The sequence below is a fragment of the Molothrus aeneus genome, chromosome 13 (assembly GCF_037042795.1).
Source record: "Molothrus aeneus isolate 106 chromosome 13, BPBGC_Maene_1.0, whole genome shotgun sequence".
NCBI classification, from domain to species: Eukaryota; Metazoa; Chordata; class Aves; order Passeriformes; family Icteridae; genus Molothrus; species Molothrus aeneus.
Genome location: NC_089658.1, coordinates 20,435,960 through 20,449,676, shown reverse-complemented (window position 1 = coordinate 20,449,676; position 13,717 = coordinate 20,435,960). Strand labels below are relative to the sequence as shown.

General features: G+C 41.8%; 1 protein-coding gene across 1 annotated transcript; it reads left to right on the top strand.

The window, feature by feature from the left end:
* The first annotated feature begins 276 nt into the window (after positions 1-276).
* On the top strand, positions 277-13,459 carry TUBGCP4 (tubulin gamma complex component 4). The gene is made up of 18 exons (XM_066558755.1): positions 277-388; positions 513-641; positions 1,213-1,335; positions 1,720-1,773; positions 2,233-2,289; positions 2,845-2,924; positions 3,542-3,743; positions 5,624-5,789; positions 6,932-7,056; positions 7,726-7,776; positions 8,141-8,246; positions 8,569-8,676; positions 8,907-9,045; positions 9,564-9,741; positions 10,521-10,655; positions 11,631-11,747; positions 12,172-12,311; positions 12,611-13,459. Exons 1-18 carry the CDS (start codon positions 311-313, stop codon positions 12,621-12,623), a joined length of 2,001 nt encoding a protein of 666 aa, XP_066414852.1. The 5' UTR covers positions 277-310; the 3' UTR covers positions 12,624-13,459.
* Positions 13,460-13,717: the final 258 nt, after the last annotated feature.

The window sequence follows — 13,717 nt, the reverse complement described above, 5'->3', positions numbered from 1 at the left end:
CCCCCCCCCACAACGGCACACCCCCCACAACGGCACCCTGCCCCCCACGGCACACCCCCCCACAACGGCACACCCCCCCCCCACGGCACACCCCCCCCCCCACGGCACACCCCCCCCCCCACGGCACACCCCCCCCCCCACGGCACACACCCCCCCCCCCCACGCCGCCCCTCCCCGCGGGGTCCCTCCCCCCGGGGTCCCTCCCGCTCCGTCGCGCCGCCCTCCCCGCCGTCTCCTCTGCGGCCCCCGCCCGCCGTTCCCGGCGGCCCCCGCGCTGCTCCCGGCAGCCCGCGCGGCCCCGCGCGGCAGGATGATCCACGAGCTGTTGCTGGCCCTGAGCGGGTACCCAGGGGCGGCCTTCACCTGGAGCAAGCGCGGCGGCCTCCAGGTGTGGCACGGCCCCGGGCAAAGCCCATCCCCCAGGCAAAGCCCACCCCGGCCCCCGCCCCGCCTGGTCACTGTCCCCCACCCTGCACGGCCCGTCCGTCCGTCACCGCTGTTTCCCCTTCCAGGTGTCTCAGGAGCTGCCGTTTCTGCATCCCAGCGAGACCAGCGTCCTGAACCGGCTCTGCCGCCTCGGCACTGACTACATCCGCTTCGCCGAATTCGTGGAGCAATACACGGGACACGTACAGCAGCAGGTGGGGCCGCCGGGCCGAGGTATTTCCCGGGAAGAGCGCGGCAGGTGCTAATAAGGCCAAGCTGCCCAGGACACAGGAGTGTCATACCGTGGCCCATACGCGTGCTCGCACGGAGCAGAGCTCCAGAAAGCTCTCTGCGATGCTTGTAAGGGAGGATAGAGAGCAATGAAGAATGAATCAAATGTAAAATCTTATTCTTGGGGACGTCTTGTAATAATTTCTGACCACACCGGACAGGCTAGGGTTTGTCAACTGAGCAGGATGCTCATGACTATCTCCTCATGATTTGCGAAGACCCTTGAGATCCAAGAGGTTCACCTAAGTGAAAAGAAGCACTGGTACCAGTGGCTCCCAGCACTTTCATAGGTCCACAAAAGAGCTAAATATAAGTCTGCTCAAGTAACTCTAATTGTGACAAGGTTGTATTTGTTTTTATGATCACTTTGTGGTGAGCTAAGGTGCATTTCAACATGGTCTGAGCACTGACTACTGCTGTGATACTGCACAGATACTACGTTACTCTTCAGACTTGTGTGAGGACGCTGATGCAGATTTTATTGTTTGGTTTCAGGATCACCATCCATCTCAGCAAAACCAGAGTGGATTGCATGGCATATATTTGAGAGCCTTCTGTACAGGTCTCGATTCAGTGCTGCAGCCTTATCGACAGGCACTACTTGACCTAGAACAAGAGGTAAAGGAGAGAGATACAGAACAATAGGCTGTAGTGCTGCTGACAGATTGTGGAAACTTGTCATTTCTGCAATTAATATAGGAGTAGTAGTTTCTAAAATGAAACAAGGTATTTTCCTTTCCACGTTAGGGATGCCTTCCTGTGAGAATTATTCCTGTAAGATGCCATTGTAAATTACTTTTCATCCTATTAAGTGTTGTCCCCTCTTTCTTCAGTTCAGTAAGGGCTCCATCTTTATCTGCTGTCTCAGACTATTGTGGCTTCTGTTTTCAGTTTTAGAGGTTTTGATTAATCTCTGCTAGACTAGTAGCTGTCATACCTTGGGTAGTGTCACCATCCAGTGGTTGTGATAATTAATCTTCTTTAATTGCTTTATCTTTATAGTTTCTGGCTGACCCACATCTTTCCATCTCACATGTTAATTACTCCTTGGACCAGGTATGTCATGTTATTAAAGAGGTAGTGTTCTTGGCTTGCTCTTATCCCTCATTGAGTCTAATAAGAAAGTGGGTGGGATAAACGAGGCTTATTCCATCATGTCATGCCATTTCTATCTAATGCCTCTACCTCTGTAGTTCCTTAATCATGCTCAGAGGATCACCTGCACTTCAACACAAAGCTAAGGTCCTCCACATTCCTTGACCCTCACACATTCCTCACTGACTGTGTTTAGCCTGAACTACTGCTGGGATATAGTATCTTTGTGCATCTTGGTCCAGTGAAGGGAAGACATACTTCCTGGAGAGTTGCATGTCATGTTTCTAATTTGTGAGGAAACATAGATAATAGTTTTATTAAATTATTGTGTTCAGCTGCTGTCCACAGTTACTCAAGTAGAGTTTTTTTTCTCTTCCTTACATAACTACCTAAATCAATATTTCACTTCTTCTTCTGCAGTTTCAGTTACTCTTCCCCTCTGTGATGGTCATGGTGGAACAGATCAAAACTCAGAAGGTACAGTAAAATTGCAGCTAGTTTCTCTTAACAGATTTTCTCTTTAACTGACAAAGTAATTTCTGTCCCCATCCCAGACTTCTAATACTAGAAAATAATGTAGTTCCAGTAAGGATGCCCTGTTACTAGTTCTACTGTAACTATTGAGACTATTTTACAAATTCATTTACACTGTATTTGAGTTTTCCCCTTATCCCATAGTCTTTGATGTCTTGAATTTTATAGGACAGTATACTGAGTAGGTTGGAATTTTTCTCTTCTGTGACTGTTTTTTTCTGGCTGTTGCCTGAAATAAAAAAGGCAGAGGCTAATGTTTTAAGAATCCAGAGACGCTTACATTTTTTTAAGGAAAAGTATTGAGAGAAGCTTGAGTGTAAGGCCACACATGGAAGGCCTTTTTCATCACTACATGCAGCATGTTACACCTTTCTTTCTGCAAGACTTGTTCAGTTTGTGAAGGCATTTTTTTGTTAGCTGAAAGTGTATTGTTTAAATGTTTAAAAAGGTCGATACATATCCAAACAACAGACCTAGTCTAACCTTTTCTTTCTGCAGATTCATGGGTGCCAGATATTGGAGACAGTCCACAAACATAGCTGTGGGGGGTTGCCTCCTGTTCGCAGTGCTCTTGAAAAGTATGTAGATCCAGTAAAACTATTACTTCATTCTTCTGGAGTTAGTGTCAAAGTGTTTCTTACTTGTTGAAACAGTACATGCAAAACAGCCTTGGTATAAAAGTAGGAATAGCATGCAGGGGACAGTAAAACTGTCACCATCCCCATTATTTATCTAAAGCAGGCTTGTGGTGAGAATTAAGGCTAAGGGCTTAGAAAACTTCAGACCCAGGTTTTTCTTCTTTTTTGTGCGTATCACTGATCTCTGATCTTTGATCCTTCAAAATTATAAATGTGACTCTGTGAGTGTTCTGATATTTGTATGTCCTTGTGGAGAAAGTCAAACCACTTAAAATGTCCTTTGAGTAGAAACAGCAACCACTGCAGACTTATACATCTGGTATACTAGCAGATTTCCATGGAGAAGCCACATATTCAGAGGATATGTTAGCTTAGTTTTGCACCTTCTAGTTTTGTCCACCCTTGTTTAAAAAAAAAAAAAGATATAAAATACCACATTTAGGCATTTAGTACTTGCCATACTCCTTGGCTGACCAACTGGACTTTCTGGAACAACATACAATGAGGTTTTGATTATTGTGTGCAAAGGCCTGATTGACTGTTTCACATGACCTCAGGATTCTGGCTGTGTGTCATGGAGTCATGTATAAGCAGCTCTCTGCCTGGATGCTGCATGGATTGCTACTAGACCAACATGAAGAGTTTTTTATCAAACAAGGCCCCTCTTCTGGAAATGTCCCTAGCCAACCTGAAGAAGATGACGATGACTTAGGAATTGGGGGGCTTACAGGAAAACAGCTACGAGAACTGCAGGACCTGGTAAGATCTATGAGTCATAACTTGGCATCTTTGGTTCTTAGTGAACTAAAGATGTGTATTTATTGTATTCTACTTTGGTGCGAGCTATGCTAGACTATACTGAAACCTTCTAGGATGGTAAAGTGAAATAATACTGTAATAGGTTGCTGCTAGGCCTAAGGGGCAGAGAGCTATTGTTTGGCACAGCTGGATAACCCCACAGCAGAAAGCCCTGTGGACGGAATAGACGCTGATGTCAAGTAATGGGAACTGCTGCATGCCCACTGCTCTTGACTGACTGGTTCCTCATTCCTTATGGTCAACACCGTGATCTGTTTAGCATAGGCAATGGTGGTAGTGTGAGCAATTGCAAGAAACAGGGTGTGGGGAACTTGGCTGTTGATTTGATTTGCACACTTTCTATGGGCACCTGGGTCAGGTACCTTTCTTGTACAACCATTAGTTGTGCAAATGTTACATAACAGGTTAATGCTACTGACATTACTGGTAGAAGATGTGTTATGTGAGAGTCAAGGGACCGCTAAGCAAGGGAGCAACCTGCCAGCACACTGGTGAAATGTGGTAACACTTCCTGTAGATGCTATACCATTAGAGTGCCCTTTTGCAAAGCACCTTTCTCAATGGAGTAGTTTTCCACACTGAGCATTTGAATAGTGTCTTAATAGAGAATAGTGTGGAGCAAGTTCAACTCTAAATTTACCCTCTAGTTTATGGTGAGAAAACATTTCATGGGCACTTATGGAGTTAGTGTGGTACATGCAGCTTTGCTGTGACTACTCAGAAACTGTGTTGCATACTAATTAGGTGCCCTGTGCCAACAGGGCTGAGAACGGACTACACCCAGAGAAAAACAGGGAAAAACTTTAAAAGGCAGTTAGTGGAAAAATCTGTTACTTCACTATATTGGATAAAGAAAGTGAAAATTGTTGAGTCTTCTAGGTCCATGGTGGAAATTGTAGACTAAGCAACTTCTTTCTTCAGTCTTATCGACTAACAGCATTGGCAATTCTTCAGTCAAAGAGTAAAATAGGAGCTCTTGAGTTTTAGTGGAATAGATCATAAAATACTTGGGTATTGCCTCATCTAAAAGTGTTGCTAGAATCTTAAGAATTGCCAACTTGTTAGCATCAGTATACAAATTATTACTGAATTCTCCTATTGAAATAAAGAATTTTATAGATGGCAAACATTCTCAAAACCGTGGGTGATTTTTTCTGGATTACGGACCACTGAAACTAATTCTCCAGTAACAAGAAAGCCAGATGAGATTATTAATATTTCATTCCTGAAGGAAGATCTTGCCTCCATACCTGGAGTTTCTTATTAACATTCAGAAAAAAAATTAATAACTTACTGTATTGTTCTAAGACAGCTTTCACAGGAACTGAGAAAATTGCCTTATCTTTGCTAGTAAGCCTTTGGATCTTTATCCTATTTGCTCACTAGTGGAAGTGTTTATATTTGGCCTGTATCACAAGTGTTCTAACAGTGTTGAAACATAAGAATGGGTGTAGGGGAAGATTATTTTTGGTAATGCTAGTTAACATTTTTATGGCAGCAATAACACTCATTTTTCTTATGTATCATAACCATTTAATACAGCCAATTTGTTGCTGTTCCACAAAGTTTTAGCTTCTTTTTCTCCCTTCTGCTGCACTCTGATGGAACCAATATCTCCAGGGGGATCTGCTAGCATACCAGAAGTATAAGGAAGATTACTGGCTTAGTTAAATGATACAAATCAGTTCCACTACCTTTCTGCTTACTTCCAAAGCTCTTAAATGCCCCCCTCACACACACTCCCCTTTATACACCTTTTCTGTCTGGTTTTCTGACACTGTTTTGCACTTGATTTTTGTTTTCCCTGGTGTCTCTGGCAGCGCTTGATTGAGGAGGAGAACATGTTAGCTCCATCTCTAAAGCAGTTTTCTTTGAGAGTAGAAATGCTGCCTTCATACATTCCTGTACGAGTTGCTGAGAAGATCCTCTTTGTGGGAGAATCTGTTCAGATGTTTGAGAATCAGAATGTTAACCTGACCAGAAAAGGTAAGGAACATCTTGCAACCTTTCCTCAGTTAGGAGACTGACATGTAGTTTCCAAAATGTCACATTAATGAATTCCTCAACAGTCACTGACCATTGGCCATTATTCTTCAGACTGTATGGATAGTTGTGCCAGGACAGAGCAGTAGTCCCAGTGTTCTGCTTCTGATTGATTCCAAGGGAGAGGTGTAAGAACAGGATGAGTAGATAACACTTTCCAAGCATAGTCTCCAAGTTTCCAGCAGCAAGTTACCATGTGATTTGCTCTGCATAAAGCAATTGCAAAGGCCTTGTTTTCTTTTCAGTTTGCATCCCTCTCCCTAAAGGCTGCAAACTGACACAAAGGCACATCTTGCTCTGAGTGTATATATTGCAGAATGGTGTCATGGGATTAATTTGCATCCACAAACATGAGAGATTCACTTGCAAGGTAGTGCCAAAGTTGCTATGAAAGACAAATTATATGGAGCCTTAAAGACAGCAAGGGAGAGAAGTTTCTACCTGATAGTTCACTTTGAGAGCTTGAAAAGTTTACATTGAGAGTGGTTTGGGAAATATATTTCTACGCCAGTGGGGGAGGACTGCTGGGGGAGGACTGTGTGGTACTTGAGCATGCCTATGCAAAAGTACTTAAATTACTTGAGTGACATTACAGAGAACAAAGGACCAATTCAGGTGGACTGTTTTCTTGCAGTAGCAGAAGCAAGGGGGGAAAAAATTTGTCTTCTACCTCAGTTGGTTAAAAAAACAACAAAGTCCCCAAGTTCAGGCAGTAGGATAGATTTGAAAGGGGCAGAGGTAAGGGGAGACCCAAACCAACTGGTTAATGTTGCAGAAAAGTTTGTGTGTTTGAAGATCTAGCTCAGTCCTCGAAAAAGGGCTTTTAGCAGAAACCATTTATGTAGAAAATATTTGGGGGTTTTACTGATACCACAGCACTGCCGAGGCAAGTAAATATACTGCAACTGTACATGCAATAGTAATGTTATACCTTTGTATACTTGTACTTTGAAGCCTCCTCTTCACATTCCTTGCCAGACCTGAAACAGTGCTGCCTGGACAGCCTTTCTGTTCCTCTGTTCTGTCTGCACGTCTCCAAATGGCATCCGTTTTTACTCTCTGAAATTCTTCTCATTGCTGCACAGGCTCCATCCTAAAAAACCAGGAGGACACTTTTGCAGCAGAACTACATCGACTCAAGCAGCAACCGCTTTTTAGTTTGGTGGACTTTGAATCAGTGGTTGACTGGATACGGAGCACTGTTGCTGAGGTGAGCGTCCTAGGAAGGGTAACTACTGTGCAGGCTGAGAAGCTCTTAAGTTTTGTTGAGGACTTGGAAGAAGAGGGCTCGTCAGTGCCAGTGATTGAACAAACATATCAATGGTGCAGCTGTTCTAACTGGTCTCAGAGCTTCATGTAAACCAAACTTCTAGTGACAAAAGGTCATTAACAAATACTATGCTCTTTCATGAGGGAAAGGGAATTTTGGGGTTTTTTTTAATTTCACTTGAAATTATTTCAGAACTTTTCATTTGCTTTCAGCATAATAGCATCTTGCTGTGCACGTGCTTTGGCAATTTTTAATTTTTTTTTCACTTGGGGCAGGGAGGAGAACCTAAGAAAAGGGGGAGGTTAGAGAATCAAGAACAAAGCTGGAGTAGAATTGGTTTCATAGAAATTTGCATTCTTTTGCCACAGGTCTTCAGGTTTCTTAGGCAGAGTTTTTTGCCAGTATATATCAAGAATTTTAACTGGTAGCATGAGCTGCTGCACAGGACTCTGACTGTGTTCTCTTGTACTTTATGTAGTATTTTGTATAGGTGCTCTTTTTGTATGCATCGCAAGTGTTTTAAGACAGCAGCTACTCTTATCTCTGAATGGCCGAGATAATTCTGACGGGAGATTTCTGTTGTTTCATTTGATTTTTGTACTTCACTAGCATCTTTGGAAACTGATGGTGGAGGAATCAGATCTACTAGGACAACTGAAGGTAATGCAACTGCTACTTTATTTTTGCTTAAGCAGCTCTTTCTTCTCTTCTTTGTTTCTTTCTATTAAATACTTTACTGCCTTACACTCTGGGCTTTCTTCATTTAGGTAAAGCTGTTTTCACTTTCCAGTCTCAAGATTGGCCAAGTTCTATCAGTGTACGCTCAAAGACAGAGTTAGAGGGATATGTGTACTTTGCATCTTGAAGCAAACACAACGTAGACTTTTTGGTCAGTGAATGAAATTCAGAGCTGTGTTTAGAAACAGCACTTGTCCAAATAATAAAAATGGGTGCCATCAGCTAGGATGCTTAAAATTTCTGCTCAATTTTTGGTATGTTAGGTACAACAAATTTATCTCCACAGATTATAAAAGACTTTTACCTTTTGGGAAGAGGTGAGCTGTTTCAGGCTTTCATAGACACCGCACAGCACATGTTAAAGACACCACCTACGGCTGTAACTGAACATGGTGAGTGTTGCTTATTTGCTAACCAAACTGGCCTCATTGTGGTATAGCAGGAAAGTGGTAAGCCATGTCCAGTACAGAAGAGTTCTTTCTTGACTCTCTAGTTTTGAAACTACAGCACTTGTGAATTAGAATGTCTCAGAAAGTGAGTGAAAACAATCTCTCAGAAACCTTCTGATGGAAGTTATTTGAAACTGTAATTAAAAGAAAAGAGTGTCAATAGTGCATCAATTTTGTCTTTTAGGACCAAGAGTAAATAATTAATGGGTGCAAAATTAGCACTAGCTGCATCATCTTGTGCTGATACATGTTCTCTTGTTGTCAGATGTCAACATTGCATTTCAGCTGTCTGCTCATAAGGTACTGTTAGATGATGACAACCTTCTTCCTCTTCTTCACTTAACCATTGAGTATCATGGAAAGGAACATAAAGGTATCTACTTGCATTTTTAGATGTAAATTAAGAGGGGAGATGGTGACCTTGTTTTTAAATTGATTACTAACCCTTCTCTCAAGTTAAAGAAATACTAAATTTTACCATTTACTGCCCTATGTGATGCCCTAGACTACTTTGGCTCTTCTTAATTCTGTTCTTTCCCTTTTCCTTGCCATGGTTGCACTGACTGAGAAGATGACATAATTCAGCACCTTATTTGTTTTTAGATACTTCTCAGACTCGTGAAGGGCCTTCCCGGGAATTATCTCCACGTGAAGCCCCCACATCTGGATGGGCAGCTCTGGGACTTTCTTACAAAGTTCAGTGGCCACTGCACATTCTTTTTACTCCTGCTGTTCTCGAGAAGTAAGTACTAGGTATGGTCTTTCTATATTCATCTGTATGTTCCCTGATGCGAGGCATTCACTACTGTGTTGGGGGATTTTATTCTCTATGGAGAGAAAGACAGAGCAATTGCTCCCTGAACCTTAAAATGGTTCATTCCACCTACCCATATTGTAAGTACTTGTAATGACAGTAAGACCTGCAGGATGCTGACAGATCTGCACTGATTTACAAACAGCGCTACTTTGACAGTGTTTTCATTTATTCCCCTCCTTACACTGAAAACTAACTTCATATTTTTTAGGTCAGTAATCAGTACAAGCAGAAATCTTACTCTGCAAGATGTGCCATGGGGCACATGGCCCATGACCTGACTGGCCCTAACTATTGGCAGTCACCTCCTGTTTCTTTTTTCAGTCTTGCATTGTTACATTCTCCAATAACTCCAGTAACACTAAACTCCAATACTCCAGTAACTCCATTTTCCAGTAAAAGAGGAAGATTTTAGTCTTAAACAACTTTGTACTTTTTGATTGTAGGTACAACGTTGTGTTCAAATACCTGCTAAGTGTGCGACGAGTTCAGGCTGAGCTGCAGCACTGCTGGGCTCTCCAGATGCAACGTAAACACCTAAAATCTAATAGAACAGATGCCATCAAGTGGCGTCTGAGGGATCACATGGCTTTCCTTGTGGACAATCTTCAGTATTATCTGCAGGTCAGTATTACAGAGAAAGATAAAGTGTATCAGTTAATCAGAAACTGGAAGGAATGCATGGAGGGAGCACTGAAGACCTATCTCGGGTTTCTGATTCCTTGTACCTTAAGGAAATCAGGATTTCCTTCGCAAGTCTAGAGCTTCCTCCAAGTTCCCAGACTACTGCTCCAATTACGAAGTTTTTGGACTTGTGAATCAGTGAAATGAAGGAGTTCTTTAGTAGCTCTCTAATGCTACTAAATGTTTGTGAGAAACCACTCATCTCTGAAGGACCATCATTAAGATAGCATCCTGGTTCCTTCTCTGGCCTCTTTAAGTAAACTCTACTTTGAGTTAAGTTTTGGGCTTTTTTGTTTGGTTGGTTTTTAAAGAATTGAGAAGGAGCCTGGATTTCTAAATTCTTCACAGTAATCTGGCTGAGCTCTTGTACTGCAGTCTTTGCCCTAAGATTCCAAATAGTATCTCCCAGTATAAAATTCAGAAATTACTCCAATCAAATACCTTTGTCTACATGCTAGCATATACCTTTCCTTAGTTAAAGAAAATCACAATTTCCCTTTCTACTTAGATATTACTTAGGCATCAAAAATTGTTGCATACCCCACATTATGTACTGCTCTTGTATATAATTCATTGATCAGCCAGAGAGAAGGGGATCCTCAGCCTGTAACATAAGAGTAGCAATAAGGAAAGTAAATTTCTTATTCCAAACTTCTGGCTGGTCTGAAGCACTCCCAGTTCCTCAAACCACTAATGAGGTATCTTCACATACTCATCAGGTCGATGTACTGGAGTCTCAGTTCTCACAGCTTCTGCAGCAGATAAATGCCACAAGAGATTTTGAGAGTATACGATTGGCTCATGATCATTTCCTAAGTAATTTGTTGGCTCAGTCTTTCATCCTTCTAAAACCTGTAAGTAGGTCTTGTTTTCACCTTTTTCTACCAATTATCCAAGTGCCCTAAGAAACACACCTTTTTGAACAGGTATGATGACAAATCTTTTAAAACAGATCAGTGATAATCTCCTGCAGACTACAATTCTAGGAGTTAGGCAGGTATAAACTATAACTGATAATTGACTTAAGATCTTCTAATTTACAGCTGGTGAATGTGAATGCTGTATTCCTGGCAATTCTAAGTCAAGCTTACTTCAGTGTTCAGTTAACCTTAATAATTTGTATTTTATCACTATGTTTTTATCACAGGCTATTTTATTAAAGAAGAACTAATGAGCATAGTGCTGGGATTCCTGAGGGAACTGTATTCCTGAGGGATTCACAGATATGGGTTAGACTAGGAAAAATTTTGTCTTCTACTTTTAATTTCATTTAAATAAAAAGAAAAGTTAGAAGTATTTTTATAAACAGCATCACAAAAACATTTGCAAAGAAGGTTAGTTTCAATGAAACACGTCTCTGTGCTCATCTATGAGGTTACTATAGAATAAAGGTGTCAGAATAGTAATTACCCAGTCAGATAACTGATACAATGGAAATTCCTAGTTTAGCAAACAGTGAAACCAACGCCTTGAACCACAGCTCTTGTTGGTCTTTATCCTGCCTTCTTAATCCCAAAGCTGCAGTGATGACCTGCTGGTTGGATAGAGAAGCCAGTGTTCAACTCCTGTGCCTATCTGGATGGTTAATGCCAATTGCTGTTTTCCCAGAAAAGTCAGCAAAAGGTTGTGGGAGGGGCAGAGGGGAGATGCAGCATAACATTTAAATCCTTTTTCCACAGAAATTTTTTTTTAAATGCTGCATCAATATCTTCCTGAATAAAAAGTACAGTATCAGAAACATCTTTGTTATGAATGCTACAACTTTTCTGCTTTCTCTCTGTGTACGAACTCTGTTTCAACTATTAACTTGTACTTCTTATTCCATGTAGGTTTTCCACTGCTTAAATGAAATTCTGGATCTTTGTCATAGCTTTTGTTCTCTGGTCAGTCAGAATCTGGGTCCCTTAGATGAACGGGGAGCTGCACAACTCAGTATTTTGGTGAAGGTGAATTTGTTTCTGTGGATCTGTTCTCCTCCCATGCAAACATTTTAACTAAGCAGTTATCTTGGCTTTAAAAGCTCCAGAACAACTGTGAGTGTAAGCCAAGACCTTCTATGTAAGTGCTTGTAATTATTTTAGCTAATCAACTTGAGTTGGAAATTCTGTGTCCACAGAGAGGCAGAATGGGGGCAGATACTGGAATAGAAAGGAGGCAGAGGTTGGTACCTCTACCCTTCCTTTTGTATAACTAACATCTAGGAGTTCTTGTGGCTCACAGCTTACCTTATCCTGGACCACAAGCATCACATCTCTTGTAGTGATTCTCTTCTTCAGGCTGTTAAAGGACTGGGTAGGCAGAAACAGAGATGAGATGCTTGTTTTCCTTCTCTTCTGAGAAGGCCCAGAACTGACATCTTCAAATTTGTAGGGATTCAGTCGTCAGTCGTCACTTCTCTTCAAGATTCTCTCTAGCGTTCGCAATCATCAGATAAACTCCGACTTAGCTCAACTGCTGCTACGCTTGGATTATAACAAATACTACACCCAGGCTGGAGGAACCTTGGGCAGGTAGGAATATCTTGAGGGCTGCTTGTAGCATTATCCTGAGGTAATTGAAGTACAAAGCCATTTTTTATTGATGGCTTCTAATTATTTTGACTTACACTAAGTGTTGATAACTACTATGACAGAAAAATAACAAATCAGCATATGGTAATTTTTGGGTTTCATATGCTTTCTTCCTATTGAGTTTCTTTTGGCAGAAAGTTGAACAAGCTGCTAGCTCATATTGGCCAGAAAATGCTGGTGTGGGTTGGTAAAGGTAATTACTTTCAACATGTAGCTAATATTGTACCTTTCTTTTGCAGTTTTGGAGTTTAAGCACTAAAAGCCTTTGCTTCAGGCTGTGACTAGTGATGCATCAAGCACAGGAGACTGGCACTCTTGGACAGTTGCAGAGTTGGCGCTCAAATTTTTCTTTGTAGCTGGCTTTTGCCTGATGAAATGCTGTTTCACAGGGAATTGGCAGGAATTGCCTCTTATCTGAGGCTGCCCAGCAATTACAGAAAGCTATTCTATTTCTTCTGAAATCATAAAAATATGCTTTCTGCAGCCCTGCATATACTTATAAGTGCTTCCAGGGAGGCAGTCTGAACCTCTTCAGAAAGTGAAAAACCAGAATTAGATGTCTGGACTCTTCAGCTGGACTACAGTCTCTTTACTCTTCAGCTGGACTGTGTTCCACTTCAAGTTCGAGTATGGAGGAATTAATCCTCTTCTAAGTTTTGGCTGTATTCAGAAGTTCCACTTGTGTAGTAAGCTGATTTACAGTACACAATGTCTTCTAATCAAACACCACCAGATAAATGAAACAGCAGTAGCAGTTTTCAATTGAAGTGAAGGGGGAGGGAAAAAGAAATATTTTTTAAGTCTCTTGTCATGCAGTGCACTAGTCTAGTATATGTGCATAGGTCATGGAAACACTGTGGATATAACATGCCTTCTCTATACAGTTTAATAGTTTATGTGCTAAAATTACACTTGCCAAGACAGGAGCTTTGCCCTGTTTGAGTAGAAAGGGCCCTCTGCCGGCAGGAAAATGGTAAGGAGATGCTTACCTAGGATGTTCACCTGTGCTATTCTCATTCCAGACGATTTAGAATGCTACTAGTGACTTCCCTACTGAACCCAAATAAAAATATCTTGTCGTGCAATTATATGGAGTACTGTCAATGTCTGCACCCCAGTGCAAAGGGAGTAGCATGGCAGGGCCTTGTCTGTCACTGAAGAGTGCGATCTGGCAGGAACTCTTGCCTGTTACTAAGATTTCCTAGCCTTGCTATAATGAACAGACCCTTGAATGACTGGCAAAAGAGAAGCCTCCAGTCCATCACTGGGGTGTTGTAGCAGGTTTCCCAATTTGAACACAAATGCTGCCAGGAAACCAGCCTTCCCCTCAAAGGGTTGGTATTTGC